The sequence below is a fragment of the Anomalospiza imberbis genome, chromosome 24, assembly GCF_031753505.1.
Source record: "Anomalospiza imberbis isolate Cuckoo-Finch-1a 21T00152 chromosome 24, ASM3175350v1, whole genome shotgun sequence".
Classification (NCBI taxonomy): domain Eukaryota; kingdom Metazoa; phylum Chordata; class Aves; order Passeriformes; family Viduidae; genus Anomalospiza; species Anomalospiza imberbis.
The window spans coordinates 1,568,256-1,590,439 of record NC_089704.1 but is presented as its reverse complement, the minus strand read 5'-3'; the positions used below and the strand labels follow the sequence as shown (position 1 = coordinate 1,590,439).

The following is a 22,184-nucleotide window of genomic DNA, read 5'->3' as shown; positions in this document are numbered from 1 at the left end:
TGGGGCACATCCACCACTGGCATCTCTGTACCTGGCACCAGCTGAGGTCTCACCCTGGGCACTTGCGGGGCAGGGAGGTGATCCCTGCAGAGGGCAAAGCTGACAAGCAAGCACTGGCCAGTGCTTTATTCACTGAGCACCAGGAGTGCAGGAAAGCCTGGGTAGCTCACTCACTTCACCCACCCGAGCACGCGATGGGAACCAGAGGCGGGTATTGGCAGACGAGCTACCTGATGACAACTGACAAGAGAAATTCATCTTCATTGCTCACAATCCTCACACAGCCACAGCTAGAGAATCCCCTGCAAGGATCCCAGCACTGAGAGCTCATCCCAGGCCCCAGCTCTGATTTCCCTACGAGCAGACCTCTTTTCCAGCTGGGAGCGCCTTGGATTAACTAACACACCTGTCCCTGGGTCCTTGCAGTCCCCAGAGCCTGGGCAGGTCTCCCATCCACACTCCCACTGGATTTAGCATTGCTTAAAACCTCGGTGACATCGATAAATGAGGGGGAGAGATCTGTGCAGGGCCACCTGCAATGACCTTGATGGAAACCCTTGAAAAGGGAGTTAATTCCAGACTCTGGCCGCGCTCGGCTCGGAGGGGATGCAAGCTCTGCCATCTCCCAAGCAGCCCTGGAAACAAACAAGTTGACAAATGAGGCTGCCTCTTAATGAAGCCGCAGCCAAAGTCAATACTCGGCCCTTCTATCAGGGCACAGATCAAAGATGGTCTCAAGGGCAAACGACCTAGGCAGGGGTGGGACAGCTGTCACTCAGAGGAGGGAAGGGATGGCTCGAAATTAAAAGGAGCAGCCTCAGAAGCAGAGAGAGACAAGGGCAACTTGCAGAAGCAGAAGGGAAAAGGATTTAGAAGAGGAGACATACAGAAGGGGGGGGGGAAGCCTTTCTTCCAGGCCTGGAGTGCTCTGTCTGCAGTTAAATCCTAGTATTCTCTCTGTCTCCACCATCACTGCTGCACATCCAGAGCCACATCCTCACAAACCTGTATTTCAGCTATTTCTCTGCAGAAGTTTTCCTTCTCCTCCCACCCAGCTGACAAAAGACTGAGGTGAGAAAGGATTAATGTTGCCCCATCTATTTACAAGTATCTTGAGGGGTTTAAAACTTCACCTCCAAGTTAGGTACAATCACCCCAAGTTGGGGTGATTTTCTGGGGGTAGGGATGGGCAAGAAGGAAGGAAAACAATACAACAGATAAGGAGAACCCTCCCACAACAGCAAATCAGCTCCCCAGTATCTACAGCTGTTTGCAGCTTGGAGGAAGGATATTCTCACCCAGCAATTGAGCCCTGCAGCTGCTTTAGATCCATCAATGTCCACTGCACCCTCCAAGCCACCACTTCAGGCAGTGCCCTGTCCCAAAGAGCAGCCTCACTACAGGGAGTGGGTGGGACAGGAGCCCTTTGGTGGATGGTGTGAGCTGGGACTCACCGGGGACAGGCCATGCCTGATCCCAGCCTGGCTGTGGCCAAACCCCTGGATGCAGTTCCGTACCCCGGCTCTGGCTGGCTGGAAGCAGGTTCCTGGGGCAGGGATTGTTCCCCCCTGTTTGGGAGGTGCCACAGCACCTGGCCCAGCATGGACTTCACTCTCAGCTGTAGGTGAGCTCACGCAGTCGTTTTCTGTCTCCAGAAAAATCCACAGCAGCTCAGCTCCCCCTTTGAAAGCTCCAGGATTGAACACTGGTCTGAGCTGATAGCAACAACGACCCAGCACACTTATCTCCAGGTCAACCTAAATATTTCATTTAGCTTCTAAAGGAGTCAATGCCTTTCTCTCTTTCTTCCTTTATTTTAAATCTCAGAATGCTACTGACTCTCATGAATATTGATGAGGATCATTAGTCACTGAACATTTCACTTCCCTTCTCTTTTCCCGTCTATATAAAAGCTTCATCTTCGTTAAAGGGAAAAAAAAAACCCATCTCAAGTTATATCTCTGGATATGCTTTAAGATTAGCTCCATTAATACATTTCTAGAGGAGTAAATACCCATGGGAGCAAATAAAGGGTGTAAAGGGGCACAGAAATACTGACTCTGAGACTGGTGCTGCACTGGAGGGAACTGGGAAGGTTTGTGGCTGATGTTCTTTGCTCTCTAAAGGTTCTCGTGGCAGCCTTGGGTACTAAATAATCCTTGCATTGGCTGCCTGGCCCAGATGATTCCCCTCACTCTCCCCTCACACATGATCCCTACCTATCCTACAGGTTTTTGACTATTCCCACTCCTTCCACCTTCAGCAGCCTCAACCTGAAGGCTTCACTTGCAGAGTGAACACAGGTGGGAGGGTTTGGCCAGATACAGCAAATAATTTGGGGCAAACAAGAAAAGCAGAACTTGCAGCATTCAGCTGGATACTTCACAACCAGATTTCCCTATTTTCTTACGATAAGAAAGGATTTTTAGAAGGGTTGAAAACCAAGTCAGCTCAAACACAGCTGTGTGCGTTGCTGGGTGCTTGGCAGTGTCTTTCAGTCAAATCCAACACAGTCCCACTTCACTGAAGAATGGAAGCAGGATCATTCTGCTGGCCTGAAACACACAGTTTCATCGCATTTTGTCATTATAGCAGTGAAATGGAGCTCCTGGAAGAGAGGAGCTTCATGCTGCGGGTTGGGACTGCAGGGATGGTGTTATGTGGCACACAGGGAAACCCTGGGGATGGAGCTTCCAAATGACTTTTTCAAGCCTTTTCCAAGCACATCAAAGCCACTGGCTCCCCAGTGCCCAGAGCACCAGAGGGTTTCATCTTCACACCAGTCTTAGCTCCCACCCGCAGCCTGTTGGGCTGGAAGTGCTCCAGCACACCACTCTTTGCTCACAATTGCACAGCAGATTTCCTTGTGCTGGTTCAAGAACCATTTCAATGGCAGGCCTGGCTGTTTGTCGATCCTGAGTGTGTCTCAGGGTGGGACTTACAAGGCTGCAGTGGTTTTAATTGATATTCTAAGTGACAGGAGCTTGGTACTGCTTCATTGCTCCAGTCTGGGCATCAGCAAACCATCTCTGCCTGCAGAAAGCATGTGGCTGCCTCCAGGAGAGGGAGGCTGGAGATCCAGAGCAGGCAGGAACAATTCTGGTGTCTCCTTGCAGCTGTGTGTGCACTGCAGTGTCTGTGCCCTACAAGTGCCCCCCAAAAGAGCAGAAATGATGCTCTCCCTTTCTCTAGCCTTGGGTAGAGATCTGCTGTAACAATCTTGCCCCCTTTCTGACCAAAATCTGGATTGTTTTCTTGAAAGCAATGGCTTCCAGATACCTTGAGAGCTGGAGACTTCTACACACCCAAGCTATCATGTCCATGTCAGGAGGATTTACATCATCATCAGCACCTAACACAGATCTGCCCACCCAGGCTCTGCTCTGGTGGTCACCACGTCCTTTAGTGGTGGCCTGGCACTGCTGGGTTACTGGTTGGACTCAGTGATCTTCGAGGTCTTTTCCAATCTAAACAGACTGTCAGCTGCGTGACTGCGGTCACTGATCCCACTGCTGCCAGCAGCCTCCCTGGCAGGGTCCCCACGGACACGAGGGAGGAAAGCTAAATGACAGACCCCAGGCTGCAGCAGCAGCTCTGCAGAGAGGGGCAAGCTATCAGCAGATACAGCTCCAAGGGAAACTCAGCCTGGAGCAGCGTGGAGGTGGGAAAGCCAGAGCTGCCATCTCCAGACAGAAGCCTTGGACCTCCTGTCATTCATGTCCCCCCATCTCCTGATTAAAAATAAACTGGCCCAAAGCCCACAGCACCAAAAGATGGCCAGGTAGCTGTGGCAAGGTGAGGTGCACAACCTTATCTCTGTCTGCCTCCAGGTGCAGTTCACAGGACAAGCTTTTACCAACAACTTGCCATATTCCTCAGGTGCACATCCCGTTTCAGTGCCAGAAAGGATCTAAAGGGGCGTGGCAAGGGCAATGGAATTCAAGCGGCTGAAATAATCTGTATCCCACCCACCCTAGATATTGATCTGTGTATACAAATAATGGAATCCCAGAATGGTTTGGTTGGGAGGGACCTTAAAGCTCATCCTGTTCCACCCCCTGCCATGGGGCAGGGACACCTTCCACTAGACTGGGTTGCTCCAAGTCCTGTCCAACCTGGCCTGGAACACTTCCAGGGACCCAGAGGCAGCCACAGCTTCTCTGGGAAACCTGTGCCAGAGCCTCAGCACCCTCACAGGGAAGAATTTCCTCCCAGTATCTCATCTAACCCCGTCCTCCTTCAGCTTTAGGCCATTTCCTCTTGTCCCATCACTACATGCTCTTGTTAAGAGTGTCTATCCAGCCTCAGATTCCTGAAATGCTTTTAGTGGGCCTCCCAAAGGCAGTCCCTGCAAAGGAACAGTGCACAGATTCCACAGGATTCAGGGTCTCCTGTACACACCTGCAGGCTGAACAGAGAGAGAAGCAGCTCCTGGAATGTTTGATGCTGGTACTCAGGGAGTGAGGAAGGATCGTATTCATTTATTTAAGACCACGCAACAATAGCTTTCCACAGGGGACTGCTGCTCAAATCAATAGATAAAATGATACTCTTCGACCAATAACTGCTACAACAACACTGTTACCGTAAAGCTCCCGAGCTTTGCATCAGATTTATGACCAGCAGAGTTGTTCAGACACTCTACAGCTGCTGTAGACAACTGGAACATCACGGATGGAGCTCTGCTCCCCCTCTCCAAAGGAGCAGAGAGCAGCAGGAAGTTGGGGAGGACGAACAGCAGATAACACAGGATCCTTCCCTCGGCAGCATCCTCGGGAATGTGCATGCTGCACCAGCCAGGACTCGGCTCATGGCCACAGAGGTCCTGCCTTACCCAGTTTTCCAGCTGACCCAACCCAGGCACAATTTCCCCCTGACACCAGACAAAGACAGATCCTACACTGGTTTTCCTCAGGTTTCACTTACATCCCTGCCTTGTTCAGCTCCGGGACACACAAAGCATCACGGAAATATCAATGAGACCTCTGAGATAACAACGCATCCTTAACAACTCCTTGGGAGCGGCTCTATCCACTCTCCTCTTCCTTCCCAACGCTTTTGTCAGATAAAGAACAAAAGGCTCAATGCAGCTCACCTGGAGCTGCCGGCCCTAATCAATTGCTGAGTGACAGCGCTGGGGGAGGGAAGCACCCCCTTCACAGAGCTGCGAGCCCCGCAGAGGAGCGGGTGGCACCTTCAGTGGGAGTGACAGCAGAGTTAGCAATGCAAAGTTCCCACCGCATCCCTCGGGGAGCCTGGAGATCAGCTGATAACGGAGCCGCCACCGCTGCACCCCTTTGTGCCAGGTTCCTGCAGCTTGCAGCAAAGCATGGCAGAAATCCCATTTCCAGGGTGCAGTCCGTGCAAAGCCCAGAGGGGAAAGCTGTGGGAAGATGCTGGGGTGCTGTTGGAGCTGTTTCTGGGCTGTTGAGCTCTGCTGTATGCACAGGAGGCTGAGCAGAGCCAACACTGTTTGAGCTAAACCAAGTGACACGTCACAGGTCTGCTCCCAAAGGACAGACCCTTTCCACTGTCAGACCAGAGAACCAAGAGCAGTTTGACCTTCTACAGCAGCATTGAGGTTGTTGGCATCTGGTAGAGGAGAAAGGTCGTGTTTTACAGGGATAAGAGGACTAGCTCCTATTTATCCTAGAGGCTCAGGAAGATTCATGCTCAGCCTGTGCTGCTGCAGATGTAAAAGTCACTTGCAAGATCCAGATTAAGTGTTCCCATAAATCCAAGTAATTCTGAGGCAGCAACTGCCTTGCTAGGCTGTTAATGGGTGGCACAAATATGCCACTGTGCCTCAGTGCCACGCTCTAATCAGAGGTTTTCCTGGCAGGAAGGGCTCACTGAGCCCAGTTTGAACTATGGCAGGGAGCAGAAGAGGTGGTCAAGCAGAGAGACATTTGGAGCAGAAGCACAACCAGCTTCTCTGAACAAGCCATTTTTTCCCAAAAGAGCAGGGACTCCATCCCAGAGTGCAGCTGGTTTCTCTCCAGGCAGTAACACGGGGCCTGACAGAAACAGGAGCTGAAAATCAGACTATGCAGAAGGGATGCTGAGGCTCTGGGAGGAAAAAATATTGTGAGTCCCTCTGTTCTCCACTGGAGAAATGGAAGGACATGGTGGGATGGATGATGAGGGGTGGGACATCAGAGGGAGCTGGAGCTGCTGGGGTGAGTCCAGAGAGGCCATGGAGCTGCTCCAGGGCTGGAGCCCCTCTGCTCTGGAGCCAGGCTGGCAGAGCTGGGGGTGCTCACCTGGAGAGGAGAAGGCTCCAGGGAGAGCTCAGAGCCCCTGCCAGGGCCTAAAGGGGCTCCAGGAGAGCTGGAGAGGGACTGGGGACAAGGGATGGAGGGACAGGACACAGAGAATGGCTCCCACTGCCAGAGGGCAGGGATGGATGGGATACTGGGAATCAGGAATTGTTCCCTGTGAGGGTGGTGAGGCCCTGGCACAGGGTGCCCAGAGCAGCTGTGTCTGCCCCTGGACCCCTGGCAGTGCCCAAGGCCAGGCTGGATGGGGCTTGGGGCAATCTGGTCTAGAGGAAGATGTCCCTGTCCACAGCAGGGGTGGAATGAGATGAGCAGTAAGGTCCCATACAAGAGAAACCATTCCATGATTCTGTGATTCTGTGACTGAACTGGGCACACAGCTGCCCACAGCCCTAGAAGCAACAATGCATCCACGCTCTGTGCCACCACATTATCCAGGATTTCAATATTTGTGACATGCTTTAAAACTTTAACCCAGTTTGGTGTTTAGATCCATCTCCTTTCCTCTTTGTCCTCCTTGGTGTTGTGTTTCCCCGCATCAGTGTTGCTGCCCAGCTCCCCAAGGACCCCAGCTCTGCCCCACAGCAGTGCTGCTGCAGAAGGAGCTGCAGCCCTCGCTGCTGCAGGAGCTGCAGATTGCCTCTGAGAAGCTATTAAGAAGCAGTCAAATAGAGCAACCTTTCATTGACATGGCACTCAGCCCTTTAAACGATTCCAAATAGTGTTTTCTTTTTATTGCTTTCTGCAGTTTAACAGCCTTGATTTCAAGTTACTTTGGCTTATGATAAACTCTGGATCTATAACGCCTCTATTCTCTCCCTCTTTGGTCTCTCTTGCCCACTTCTTCTTTATGTTTTTATTTAAAAGAGATCCAGGAAAACAGATAGCAGATTAAAAGGGAAACAAATTGAAATGGGTCAAATGTATCTTGCTTAGATGACAGCCACCCCATTAGATACTTTTAAACAGGACAAATAATCTGTTTGGAAGCATAAGTGGGCTTTTACATTTATTCTAAATTAGAAACCAAATGATTGCAGCTTCAAATGGAAGCACTGGCTAATTGCACTAATATCTCACTAATTCCACCACCAAAGAATGGGGGAAAAACGAATGATTTTCACCATTTTACCAATTATTCAATTTAGGCCAAGGTACATTATGCAAACCCTGGGTTGAGCTTCCTCTCCATTTTGTGATCTATGACAAGGACTGGAATTCCAGTTATTAATAATGGAGGAGCTATAATTATTCTAAGGATGGGTATGAGATAATTACAAGCCATAAACCCAGCTTTCATATGCACACACAATTCTTTCCCCGTGTTTGGCAGCACCAAAACCTTGCTGGAGACACCCTGAAGCTCAGCACAAACCCCCCACGCAGAGCTGCTCACAGGCCACGATGTCAGAGCTGGGAACACGAGCAGGAACACGAGCAGCTGCCCAGCTCTGCAGGCAGGGGCTGGTCAGAATCAACCTTCCAGAGGCTGGAATTAGGTGATCCTGAAGGATCTTTCCAACCCAAACCACCGTATGGCTCCATGGTTCCATGATCCCTAGAAGTTGCAGTCTCTGGTGAAACATAAACTTTAAGGGATTTAGAGATTTTAGAGGAGCTAAGATTTTAGTTAGAGATAAGCCTTATTAGAGTTAATTAAAATAAATGAGTAGGCCTCGATGAAGTTAAGAGTTAGTAGTTAACTAATAATTGATTACTTGTCAACACAATGTTTAGTTAGCTGGGTTTGTAATGAAGAATATAGAAACTGACAAATAGCTTTTAGGAACATAAGACAGTTGTGGGCCTCCTCTGTTCTGAAACCAATTGAAGACAGGGAATGGGAGCTCTACCAAGGTTCATTTGTCATATTTGCATTGAAAAGGTAGAAAGGTCAGAATGAGGAAGACTTCATTTACTTCTTCATTTTGGGACCCCTCCCATGAAAGGGACCACTGACCCATTTCAAGGAACAAACTACGCATGCTTAACAGCTTTTGAAATGATTAGCATACGAAGCGAGGGATGGGATGCACCAAAATGATGAATATGCATTTGTATTTTGGGTATTCAATACTTGTATGGATAAAAGGACTCTGTAATCATTTGAAAGGCGCAGTGTGTATTTGGGAGCTATCCCGCACACTGCCTGGCATCGTAATAAACATACACTTCCTAACTTTAATATGTTAGCGAGCTTTTGTCCGTCACAGTTGGATATCGTTACTAGATCAATATCCATATTTCTTTAATAAATCAGTGAGGGCTGCATGGACACAGGAATCATCCCAAACAGAGCAGGCTGGTGGCTCTCCTTCCATTTAGGCCACCACTGTCCCTGTCTCCCTGGAACAACTCACCCCTGTCCCATATCTGAGGTATGGTGGACAAATCCCATCTTTGCAGGACCTCCTCCTTCCCCCAACAACTTGCTGTTGGAGCAAGTCCAGAGGAGGCCATGAACTTGACAAGAGGATGGAAGCACCATCCTGGAGAAGACTGGGTTGTGTGGAGACCTTGCAGCACCTTCCAGTATCTGAAGGAGCCACAGGGAAGCTGGAGAGGGACTCTGTCAGGAACTGTAGTGACAGGACAAGGAGGAATGGCTACAAATGGAAATTTAGACCAGATATCAGGAAGAAATTATTTACTGTGAGGGTGGAGGGATATTGGCACAGCTTTCCCAGGGAGGTGGTGGATGCCCCATCCCTGGAAGTGTCCAAGGCCAGGTTGGACAAGTCCTTGAGCACCCAAGTCTAATGGGAAGTCTCCCTGAACATGGCAGGGGAACGTTGGAACAAGATGATTTTTAAGGTCCCTTCCAACCCTTAACATTTTGGGATTCTATTAACAAAAGAACAGAGCTTTCCATTAGTCCCTTCCATTAGTACCTTCAAACAAGATCCCAAACCTTCAGAACAGAAGAATCAAGGTGAGATTGCAGCTCAGACTGCAGAATTTTCAAGGCCTCACTCTTCACCCTCCCAAAACTGAAGATTTGTCTAATGCTGCCCAACAGCCCCACATGGCTTTTAAAGAAAAGTCGTGCACTTTGGATCTGGGCAGCCCTTCCCTGAGCTGATTTCTGCAGCCCTGACCCAGTAGAGGTGACCTGCCAAGCTCTCCCTCTTGCACAGAAGGCAGAGCACTCGTTGTTATGTGGAGCTGCAGCTCTGCAGCACAGGCTGCTGCTTCTGCTGTGCTTTGTGTAGTGAATGGAGACACCTTGAATGCACAATCCAGCCCCGACACAAACGGAGAGCGGCTGCTGCCGGAGATAACTGCGGCACAACCTCCTCCTGGCACAGCAGGCAGTGTTTGCATCCCTCTGAAGAGGAGGGTTTGTCCTTCCCTCAGCACAGATCATTAACCACTCACTGCTCCAGAAGGAAGATGCTGCACCAAATCCTTCTGTCCCTTTCCCTGCTCTGTGCTGGGCACAGGGATGGTGCCCACCCCTCATACTCCAAGAGCTGTGTCCATCCCACAGAGATGCCACCTGCCCTCCACATGTGAGGACACCAGAGCCAGCGAAGCGACTGGAAGGGGAGGTCAGAGGAGGGCAGGGAGCTGCCCTGCCCCTCTGCCCTGCATGGGGGTACATTGTTGTAGGCACCTTCCAGCAGCCTGCGGCTGGTGGGAACAGGTGGTGGAGGTGAAGGCTGACACCTCTCAGTGCTTAATCGTTCCCGTTAGTAGCTTTATGAATGGCAGCCAAAAAGTGCCATAATTGCTGCAGTGACGCTTGCTAATGACTCGAGTTAGATCTGGCAAGTAGTCAAAGGCAGGAGACAAGAAGTAAAATTGCAGGAGCAGCATCTGAATGTTGCAGTTCAGTGGGTGCCCTGCAGCTGGGCCCCACAGATAGGAATGTCCGAATGAACCTTAACCTTAGCTAGACCCCATTGGCTGAGTGCCAGATAGCTCCAGCCCCCCTAGACCCAGACCTAGATAAAAAACCTTCCCGCCATTGTTCGGTCTCTTTTCCTGCATACCACCAGAGAATAAACACCTGGAAAACGAGCCTCTCTCTCCTGGTTTCTGTGGCACTGCTCCTCTGAAGTCCCCAAGGCTGAGCTAGCAGAACAGTTTGGGGGGACTGAAAGAGGGCTCTGCCGCAGGTTGGCGCCCAACGTGGTCTTTTTAGAGTCCACGGACAGCTGGAAGTCCTGATTTCAGGATTTCAAAAGCATTTTGGGCTGTTCAGCTACCTTGTAACTTTTAGCAGCCTTTAAGGGGTTAAAAGTTAGGAGGAGAAGGTCGGGACCTCTTCTCTGCACCTAGAGAAGAGCCGGTCTGAAGCTGGGAACCCTAACTCCACCAGGACGACCCCACGGAGTCCGGGTAAGCCCCCCCGTTCGCGACCCGGGAGCGACCAGGGTGGGGTGGGACTGAAGTTAAAAGCGGCGGCGGGGAGAACGTAGGACCCAGGGCAGCCGCTTGTGGGGAAAAGTGGGCGTGTCTTTGTTCGGACCTCGGACCGGCGGGGAGCCGCTCCGACCCGAATAGCCCGAAAAATCGGGGGTGAACGAAACGGGGACGGGGAACCGAAGCCAGGGAAGGCGGCGGGACACCTCTCCCGAGCCGGGGAGACCGAAAAACCCTGCGGGAGGGACCCCCCGTGGCGGCGCGGCCCCCCCCCACCCCCCTCCCTTCTCCCCCGCGGCGGAGAGAAGGATATAGTCCTGCGTTAAGTTAGGGATAGAGAGTGAACAAAAAGACATCTAAAACAACAAGATGGGTGGAAAAATGTCAATTCTAGAGAAGAAAATAATTAAACACCTTAACGAAATTTTAATCAATGCTAAATTTTCAAAAAAGCTGATATCGGAATTCGTTTGCTGGCTAATAACAGAAATACCAGAATTTAATATTCAAGATATGAACTCAGTTTCCTTTTGGGATGAAATAGGACACACATTGACATTAAAAATTGAAGATGGAGAGGATAGGGCTTCTCAGTTTATTCCGATATTTTTACAAGCCCGAAAACAGCTTTTAGAAGCAGAAAAAAACACACAGTCAGAGGAAAAACCCCAGAGTAAACCAACACCAGATACCTCTGATCCTCCAAAGAAAAAAACAGCATCCAAATTATACCCCTCACTTATAGAGGGTTCTCCTCAGCATTCCAGTGAGCACATGGCAGAGGACAAAGAACACATTCCAACACCCCCCCAAAATTCTGGGAGTTTGCAAAACCCAGTCCTAAACCCTTATCTCTACCCCTATCCTTACCCATATCCCTACCCCTTCGGAGCACCTCCGCCCCTACCTCCCCCACCTCCTCTGTGCTTATCACCGGGTTACCAGGGAAACGGGGGAGGGGGAGGGGAGGGGGAGGCAGCCCGCACCACCGGCAGGGGGAGGGAACACAGGGACACAGGACAGGAGCAGCCTTTGCCCAGGCCCTGGGGGGAAGGTCAGAGCACAGATACCGACCCCGGGGAAGCTGAAACTGGAGATAGCTCAGACCTAGCTGCAGAGATTATTCCATCTGTTGCTCCTGTAGTTTATCTTGGGAGGAGAAACGGTAACAGAACCTACCAGCCACTCTCTTATCAGGATAAAAAAGAAGTCTGCAAAATTCAAAGAGAATTTGGCAGGTCTAGTGAAATTTTCAAAGGCATGATAAGAGCAACTTTTAATTCAAATGAAATGGTTCCCAATGATATTAAAGATTTATTCAGGTGCTTATTAACCCCTTCAGAATATGATTTATGGGATAGTTGGTGGAAAAACACTTTAACAACACTTTTACAGGAACTACAACAAAACCCTAATACAGCAAGTGATAATCAGGGAAATCCTTTGACAATGAGTCACCTGTATGGGGAAGGCGAGTGGCAAACTCCAGAGAAACAAACTAGAGCATTACCTAAGGAAATTCTAAATAGGATTTGCACAGCTGCACAAAAAACGTTTTATCAGTTACCAACCACGGAAGCTAAAAGCAGTTATGTTAAAATTAAACAGTTTCCTTTAGAACCTTTTTTGCAGTTTGTGGATCGTCTCAGAACACAGGTGGAGAGACAGGTATCAGACCCAGGGATACAAGCAGAACTGATCAAGGAGATGGCCTTAAGCAACGCGAATGATACCTGCCGGAGGATTATTTTAAGCTTACCTTTAGAACCACCTCCTACTCTTCCACAAATGATAGACGCTTGTACCAGGAAAGCAGCACTGCTTGGTAATCCTGACAGAAGTACAGGGACAGCGCATACGCAGCCTGCTGCAACAGAGATGCCTCGACAAAGGACGAATCCGAGGGCATCAGACCAACAACAACACCTCATTTGCCACCGGTGCAAGAAACCAGGCCACTTCGCCAGAAATTGTCCACAAAACCAGACACTGAAAAAGTTCAACAAACAAAAAAAACTGACTAAACAGCGCGTTCCCGCGAACAATACAACTGCGCGCAAAGATATAAATGTAGCGGGACCCCCACGGGAGAACGCCACTCTCTCAACAGCTAAGGGGGAGGGCGGGACCCAGGGTGGGGGGGGGAGAAAAAAGAAAAATGTAAAAATTAATAAGAAACGGCAGCCGCCAGGCCGATATCACCTAGTAACTACTAAAGGTTTTCATTTCAGATCTACTGATTGGGAAGTCATTATAGTGGACCTGTCTAACAGCTCACAAAACCAGAAGGTTAACTCCATGGACCGTGAGTATTTTGTTCTTGGGGACACAGCACACACACCAATGGAAATTGAGATAGCTCCCATGAACACTAAGGGAAAAACAAAAGGTTTAATGCTTCTAGCCCGTTGTACACACCCACCATTCTACTTAGAAAAGGGGCAAATTATTGCCCAGGCTATTCCTGTTCCAGCAGATATCACTGCAGAAGGGAAGCCACCAGAAATTTACTGGGCAGAAGTGGTGGGAGAAGATAAACCTTCGATGGGATGTAACCTGGCCTGTGGAGCAGACCGCCTCCATGTGGAGGGGGTTTTAGACACAGGCTCAGACGTCACGGTAATACCTAAGACCATGTGGCCATCACAGTGGGAATTGCAACCTGTGGCAGGCAAAATTCAGGGTATAGGAGGTACCACCTTGGCGAAAATTTCAAAAAGCATGGTGCAAATAGAGGGACCAGATGGAAAAGTAGCCAGTGTCCGTCCATTCGTTGTAGATTACAAGGCACCACTGTGGGGGAGAGATACCATGTCCCAGTGGGGAGTCAAATTGGTCATTCCTAAGACACCCCAGGATTTTTAAAAATAGCCACTGTGAGGCGCCCCACTCACAAATTAAAATGGTTGGATAATACTCCGAAATGGGTGGCACAGTGGCCAATGAGTAATGAGAAACTCAAGGCGCTAGAGGAACTTGTGAAGGAACAATTGGCACAAGGGCATATAGAAGAGACAGATAGCCCTTGGAATTTCCCAATCTTTGTAATAAAGAAACCGGGAAAGGACAAATGGAGATTACTCCATGACCTTCGAGAAATAAATAAAATTGTAGAGGACATGGGACCACTCCAACCAGGGATGCCTAATCCAACAATGCTCCCTCGAGATTGGCAATTGGCTGTCCTAGATATCAAGGACTGTTACTTCCAAATTCCACTGCACCCTGAAGATGCCCCAAGGTTTGCATTCTCAGTTCCCACGAGCAATAGAGAGACACCAATGAAACGTTATCACTGGAAAGTTTTGCCTCAAGGTCTAAAAGTGAGTCCTTTCATATGCCAAAAATATGTAGCATCATTACTGTCTCCAGTACGTGCAGAGAGAAGGGATGCTATCATCCTCCACTACATGGATGACATACTTGTGTGTGCCCCCAAGGACTCAATACTCCAACACACGCTTGACCTAGTGGTTAAGGTTTTAACCTCTGCTGGATTTGAAATGCAGGAAGAAAAAGTTCAAAGGATGCCACCTTGGAAGTACCTGGGTTTGGAAATCACTGCAAGGACCGTTGTTCCGCAGAAATTGGTAATCGATTGTAACCCCAAGACACTAGCAGACCTTCATTCCTTGTGTGGGTCTTTGAATTGGGTAAGACCCTGGTTAGGTCTCACAAATGAGGAGTTAGGTCCTCTCTTTAAGTTATTGAAGGGGGAAAGGCGTACGGACTCTCCCAGGGAACTGACCCCAGAGGCAAAGAAGACACTTGAAAAGGTACAGAAGGCCTTGTCAGAGAGACAGGCTCATAGGTGTGAGCCAAACACACCTTTTCAATTCATAATTCTAGGAAGGCCACCACATCTGCATGGCTTGATTTTTCAGTGGGTTAAGGGACAAAAAGATCCACTCTTGATCATAGAATGGGTTTTCATATCTCACCAAAGATCCAAGACCATCACTGAGCCACAGGAGCTCATGGCACAGCTGATTTGGAAGGCCAGGGTGAGATTGTGTGAATTGGCGGGTTGTGACTTTGCATGTATTCACCTTCCATTCAAAATTGCAGAAGAAGGGAAGGATTCTCCAGAGAAATTGACTAATGAAAAATTTGAGCATTTGCTCCAGAGCAATGCCAGTCTCCAGTTATCTCTGGATAGCTACAAGGGACAAATATCAGTCCATGCCCCGTCTCATAAGCTGTTTAATGAGGAATTTCACCTCCTTCCTCAGCAAAAGAGGAGCTCGAGACCACTCAAGGCTCTCACAGTGTTCACAGACGCATCCGGGGTGTCCCACAAGTCGGTGATGACTTGGAGAAATCCACAGACCCAGTATTGGGAAGCTGATGTGGAGTATGTGGAGGGATCTCCCCAGGTGGCTGAACTGGCTGCAGTGGTAAGAGCTTTTGAGAGATTCTCAGAACCAATTAATCTGATAACAGATTCAGCTTATGTAGCAGGGATAGTATCCAGAGCGGAGCAGGCAGTGCTCAAAGAAATAGACAATGAACAACTCTTTAATTTGCTCACCAAGCTGATTCATTTAATTTCCCACAGGGAGCACCCGTATTTCGTGATGCATGTGAGGTCACACACCGATTTGCCAGGTGAAATAGCAGAGGGGAATCGTCATGCAGACTCCCTTGCTGCACCAGTTGAGAAAGCACGTCTCCCTGATGTCTTCCAACAGGCAAAGCTAAGTCACCAGCATTATCATCAGAATGTGCCTGGCCTGGTTCGACAGTTCCAGCTAACACAGAGCCAGGCTCGAGCCATTGTGGCCAATTGTCCAAACTGCCAGCTTCAGGCTGTGCCATCGATGGGCGTAGGGGTTAACCCCCGAGGCCTTGGCAGCTGTGAGGTGTGGCAAACAGACATCACACACATTCCTAGTTTTGGTCGCCTAAAATATGTTCATGTAAGCATTGACACATATTCAGGCGCAATGTATGCTTCAGCTCATGCAGGAGAAAGGTCAGTGCATGCTAAGCAACATCTATTGCAAGCATTTTCTGTCTTGGGAGTTCCACGCACACTTAAAACTGATAACGGCCCAGCGTATGCTTCCAAGGAATTCCTAGAATTTGTCCAGCAGTGGGGAGTGGAACATAAGACTGGCATTCCCCACTCCCCCACAGGTCAAGCTGTGGTTGAGCGTGCTCACCAAACGCTCAAGAAGGTCTTAGACAGGCAGAGCAACTCCACAGCGTGGATGTCTCCACGGGAGAAGCTCTGTAAAGCCATGTTTACCATCAATTTTCTGAATTGTTCATTTGAAAACATGAGTCCACCAGTGACACGGCATTTTAACAGTGGTGAACAGTTCAAATTGTCTCAGCGTCCACCAGTGTTGATTAGGGATCCAGAAACTTGGGAAACCAAGGGACCCTATGAGCTCTTGACCTGGGGTCGAGGCTATGCCTGTGTGACTACTCCCTCAGGCCCTAGGTGGATTCCACAGAAGTGGGTAAAACCTTTTATCCCCAAGAATCCAGGTCAGAAAGAAGGGGATGAGAAGCAAGCAGCCGATGCTGCAAAGAGAAGACGCCGTCGGACGGAGGAAGGAGATTCTTCCTAAGTGAACCTTCCGGCAGAAATAGAAATTTTAACATGTTCTGAAAATGTTTGTGTTTCCTTTTTAGAGAAAACATACCGTCCACTTAATCGTGGGATGAACCCCATCCAAATTGTCATCTTGCTAATGCTGAACAGTGTGGTAGACACATGGATCATCCCTCAGCCACGCCAAAACGTCTGGGTAACCCTGGCTCAAACACTTCAGCAGGAAAATATATGCTTGTCCACGGCAGCAGCAAAGAATCCTATGTCCACCTGTCTGGTAGGGATTCCATTGCAGGCTGGAGAGTTTCCAGCGGCCTTGGATAAACATAGGTCCAATGAAATTCCAGAATCCACTCCCCGACCTCAACAAGAGCAACAGAAGCAGGTTGGGGAGAAGAGGAGACTCTTAGGGGAGTGGTTGCGGAATTTGCCTAAGACAGGGCAGGAACCCCAAGAATTAGAGTTATTGGGATCCCCACCTGCAGTTTACTGCATGCATTTTTCAGGTCTCTCTCAAGTTTCTAACACTCATGAGTACCACGTTATAAAACAATATAGAGGAGAGTTTACTGCAAGAAGGTGGTGTCGTAACATAAGCCATATTGCAGTAGACAATCCATCACATTCTAGTCCCAAAAGTCTCCCTAAGGGATTGTTTTTGGTTTGTGGGGACAGAGCATGGGCAGGAATTCCATCTCGGCTTCTAGGAGGGCCATGTACCATAGGGCGGTTGTCTGTATTGACACCCAATCAAACTTTAATAGGGGAATGGACTCACAAGAACAAATCGGCAAATAAAATTCAAAAGAGGAGTGCAGATATTTTGGACCCAAATTGTAATGCAGATATTTTCCATTGGGCAAAGTCAAAAAGAGTTGCTGTATCCCTGTTCCTTCCGTGGGTAGCAGCAGCTAAAGCTCTAGGTGAATTGGGACATCTAGAGTGCTGGGTGGTCAAACAGGCAAATTTAACATCAACTGCCATCAGCTCCCTCCTAGAAGATGAAGAAATTACCAGACAGGCCACTCTGCAAAACCGTGCTGCTATAGATTTCCTTCTGTTACTGCACGGACACGAATGCCAGGAATTTGAAGGACTGTGCTGCATGAACCTGACTGCAAAAGCTCCAAACATCCATGCTGCCCTTCGAAACATGAACAAGATGATAGGACAAGTGAAGCAAGAAACTGAGGATTGGTTCAAAGAACTGTTTAAGGGTGGGGGAATCACGGGATGGTGGATTTCTGTATTTAGAACAATTCTGTTATTTGTAATTATCCTTTTCCTTGTAACCATAGCGTTCGGGATATTGCGTCGCGTGATTTTCAGAGCCATCACAAATCTTATTTCTACCTCACAAGTCAATCACATAGAGTTGGCAAACCTAAAAAAGCATACCTACCCCAAGGACAGTAAGTGGTGGGGAAACCCGCGCTTAGGGTCCAAATGAATCAAATGTTCTTATAACCTTTTAAAACAAAAAAGAGGGAGGTGTTGCAGTTCAGTGGGTGCCCTGCAGCTGGGCCCCACAGATAGGAATGTCCGAATGAACCTTAACCTTAGCTAGACCCCATTGGCTGAGTGCCAGATAGCTCCAGCCCCCCTAGACCCAGACCTAGATAAAAAACCTTCCCGCCATTGTTCGGTCTCTTTTCCTGCATACCACCAGAGAATAAACACCTGGAAAACGAGCCTCTCTCTCCTGGTTTCTGTGGCACTGCTCCTCTGAAGTCCCCAAGGCTGAGCTAGCAGAACAGTTTGGGGGGACTGAAAGAGGGCTCTGCCGCATCTGAATTCCTGCTTTGGACCACTGCAGAGGAGAGCGGAGCAAGCCCGGCTTGGGACCTGCAGGCATGGACAGGGAGGGACCAAACGTGATGGGTGAGCAGAGAGAGCGATATTCCAGCACACCCCTTGCCTGCCCCTGGGGAGAGAACTGCATGAGAAAGGAGAAGTGGGAATAGAAGAACCAGCTCAAATTTTCAGAGTAGCTCAAAATCCTTTTTCTTGGGCGACTAAGGTGACTCACCTTCTAGAAAACATCTTTCTACTCCAAAATCACCTTGAATCAGGGTGGCACAAGCTCTGGGAGAAGCAGGGTAACTCAGCTCACAGCATCACCTCCAGCCACAGCAGCACCCCCCTTGCACTGCAGGTGCCTTGGGACATCCAGGCCACCCGCCGTGGCTCCCATTGCTCCACCCTCGTGGCCATGGGAGAGCCGCTCCCAAGGAGCAATCCAGCCCCTCCTGAGCTAACAGCACGCTCCTCCTGATTATGTATCTGTTTCTGAATGTTAACAAACAGTTGGCAGCAGCTGATTGAGTGGGTTATTAGCAGAATGAAGACAGATGGTGGAGGATTAACTCCAAAGCGTCTTTATTGCGCGGCCGTCGTTGCAGACAGCTCTCCCTCTCCCTCTCCCTCTGTCTACAACTGTCACCAGCTCCATTTCACCCCACAGCTCCCAGTCCACACCAGAGCACGGGCCCAGCACGAGACATGATCATCATCAATCACATGAGCGCAGAGCTGTGCCTTGCTGCTCCCCAGCCAAATTCCACCCCCAAATCCAGACTTTTCCTGCTGAGGGCTTTACAAGCGAGAAGTGGTCGCACCTGATACAGCACAGCAATGCAAGGACAGTGCCCAAACTGCGTCTGCTGTACCCATCACGTGGTGCCTGACAGCTGGGAGAGGCTCCAACATTGCACCTGGGCCTGTGTGATCACTGCACAGAGGCTGAGATGAGGAGCTGATGGAACTGACGCGGGCAGAGGCACATCCATTGGCACTGATCTTGGCTCCTCATCCTGGAACCCAGCTCAGCTGGAAGAGCCACATGTGCAGCCAGCTGTGCTAATGGACATCATCCCTTGCCAGCTGGTCAACAAAGAGCACAATGCCACCAAAGGCCCTTGCTGGGCACCTCTAACCCAGATCTATTTCAGCCCCCTGGGAGAAGTTGCCAAACTGATCTGTGAGCATCCATACTGGATCTTCTCTGTGAGGACAGCCAAAAACACCTGATTGAGCTGGAGGGACCCACACGATCATCCAGTCCCACTCTTGGCCCTGCACAGACCCCACAGCAATCCCACCCTGGGCATCCCTGGCAGCGCTGTCCAAATGCTCCTGGAGCTCTGGCAGCCTCGGGGCCGTGCCCATTCCCTGGGGAGCCTGGACAGTGCCCAGCACCCTCTGGGGGCAGAACCTCTTCCTGAAATCCAACCAGAGAAATGATTTCCCATCAGAAAATGATTCTTCCACACTGTCAAGGCTTCCAACTCCTCTTGTGCTTATCTCCCTCCAAGCCATTGTAGATGTCTCCAGTAAATGTCAGGAAGGTTCTAATGGTCCGTGCAATTACCTGTTTCCTCTGGGATAGAGACCCCATGCCTTATATTATCCCACTGCCCCACTGCCTTCCTGTGCTTTCAGTTCCCTCAGCTCCCCTGTAATTATTAATAGGGTTGTTCTTCAGCCTCTTTTTAAAGGGAGAAAAAGCTCTCACTTGGCACAAATACAAAGGGGAGTTGCACTCTCTCCTCACCCTGGCAAGGGAACTGGCCCAAAAGTCTGGCTCAGGCACCTTGGGCAGGAAATTCTTGTAGATGACCAGACACTGACCCCACCCTAGCTCACACACCATACAGTGTGGATCTGTACTGCAATCCACCAAAACTCTGGGAAGCTGGATGTCTGCAATTGTCATCTGTAACTGCTCCTAATGAAAACACAAGTCCTAGGTGGTCTTTGTAGCCATGGAAATCCCCCTGACTTTTGTTTTTGGCAGATTGTACGCCTAAACATAATGGCCCTGCAGCCTGCAGGGGCCAGAAAACTGGCTGCATGTCAGGCAGGAACACTTTGTTCCCTTTCCCTACAAAAGCTTTACTTTTGGCCTTTCATGTTTCTTTGTTCTCTCCACACAAAGCCATGCTCAGCCTGAAAAGGGGGCTCACTTCGGAGGCTGACGTAGGCTCTGAATCCATCAGGGGACCAGAGCAATCCCAAAGGACTGGCAGGGTGCCCAGCTTCCTGCCAGCTCTCCAACACCCTGTGAGCATCCCCAGGAGCTGGGCACAGCCACAGACAGTCTGTCCAAGAGGCTGGAGGGACAGGAAGGTACCAAGAAGGAGGCTGCACCTTCTCACAGCACACGTGTCCCATGGGGCAGCCCCTTCCCATTAAAAACATCCTCTAATCAATGCTTAAAGAGTGTGCAGTAATTAACAAGCATGAGGTGAAACCTTGTGAAGTACTTTCCCCATGTTATCAGCTCAGTATCAGGGCTCCTGGGAATGTGAAGGAAACTTTGATCTTCTAACTGATATTTGAACCATAAACTTGCCTCTATGAGAGTTTTACTCCATGGAAACAAACTCACCTTTTACTGTCATGGAAAAAGGCTTCCTGCAGGAGCAGACACCCCCATGGCTAACTGCTGGCAAAGCTCCATCCCATGCAGGGAAAAAAAATCATGCAATACTTTGGGTTAGAAGGGACCTTTCAGGGTCACCCAACCCAAGCAGTGAGCAGGGACACCTTCCTCTAGATCAGGTTACTCAGAGCCCCATCCAGCCTGACCTTGGATGTTTCCAGAAAAGGAAGCGCAGCAGGGCAAGAGATCACACCCTTTGTCTGAATTGTTTCCAATCAGAATCCCTAAAAAGAGTTAAATCCACGCTTGGGTCAAGTTTCCAACTCCCAGAGTAACCTCACAGAAGCCAAACTCCCTGTGACACATCCTGGTGACCCTCCCATCTCACGGGGCTCTGGGCTTCCTTCTCTCATCCAACATTAATCAGAGGGGGCTGCACCAGGGCTGGCTCCAGGAAAGGAAGCTACCAGAAGCAAGGATGGCATTTCTTCTGAGCATAAATAGTTTTTGTTTAGTTATTATGCTTCATAATTATTTATGATATTTCTATGGATTAATCAATGCTCATAAAGTACTTGGGGAATGACTGGAATATAAAATAGGCAGATTTTAGCAGAAGTTTGAAGAGCAATGTAACGGTGACTCTGCGAGGTTCAGAGGCAGTGGAAACTGGGATTCTGGAAGTGGCATGGTGACCACTGCCACCCAAGTAGAATAAGAAGAGTAGATGCAGCAATAGCTGCAAGAGCTTCATGTGTGACAAATCCTTTCTGTAGGAAAAGACAGTGGTTTTGGGATGTATGGAGTTACAAAGCTCCTGCTCTTCTCTTGCAGCTTCACACAGGGGTCTCCCCACATACATGCCCTCTAAGATGTTCCAGAGATCAAATGGGAAGCTGGATTTTCTCCCTGGGTGGGAACAAGAGCCCAGCACACCCTCAGAGGTGAAGCCCCTCACAATGAGATTGCTAAAGAGGAAGAAGAAGAGAAGGTGAGGGAACTGCTCACCTTCAGTCATCCTGCGGTACTTCTCCTTGTACATGAACCCCAGTACTAGGCAGCATCCTCTTCCTGGGAGCCCCAGTTCTGCAAGAGAAGAGAGTGCGGGGTTAGACTGGGCTGGGGACAGGAGCAGGCACCTGGGGCTGCTGCAGGGAGCAAATCCTGCTGGAGACACCCTTCAGGAAAAGCGCCAGGAAGGTGGGCATCTAATGGAAGTCTTTGGTTAGCCTCACAGAGCTGAGCTTGACTTGGCCCCAAGACTGTATCGAAAGACAGGAGGCTCAGCATCCCCTCCCGTGCCTGTCCTTAAGCTCTCCTCTATTCCAAGTGAGGCAATGAGCTGCATCTTCTTCCACAGCAGCGTGTTCCAACAACGGGACTCCTTTATCCCTTTCTCCCTTAGTGGGCAGCAAAGTGAAACGGGAAATGGGCCTCAGTAGGGAAGATAATTCTGGCCTGAGGAATCTTGCTCTTTAGAAGCAAGCAAGTGACCCTGTGAGCAGGAGAGTGCCAGAGTCTGAGGAGGCACAGGCCTTTGATGCCTTGATTTGTTAATGGGGCTTTTTGACTCTTGGTAACAAACAGAGAG

The 22,184-nt window shown here is 49.5% G+C and overlaps 1 protein-coding gene across 3 annotated transcripts in view; it reads right to left on the bottom strand.

The window, feature by feature from the left end:
- Positions 1-22,184, bottom strand: part of KIRREL3 (kirre like nephrin family adhesion molecule 3) — a 377,774-nt gene that overhangs the window by 120,947 nt on the left and 234,643 nt on the right. For 2 of the 3 annotated variants that reach the window (XM_068172246.1, XM_068172247.1), the window contains exon 2: positions 21,602-21,679. The exons of the other annotated variant lie outside the window; for it this stretch is intronic. In XM_068172246.1, coding sequence (XP_068028347.1) covers positions 21,602-21,679 — 78 coding nt within the window. The remainder of the gene's footprint in view (positions 1-21,601; positions 21,680-22,184) is intronic. 3 annotated transcript variants of the gene reach the window in all.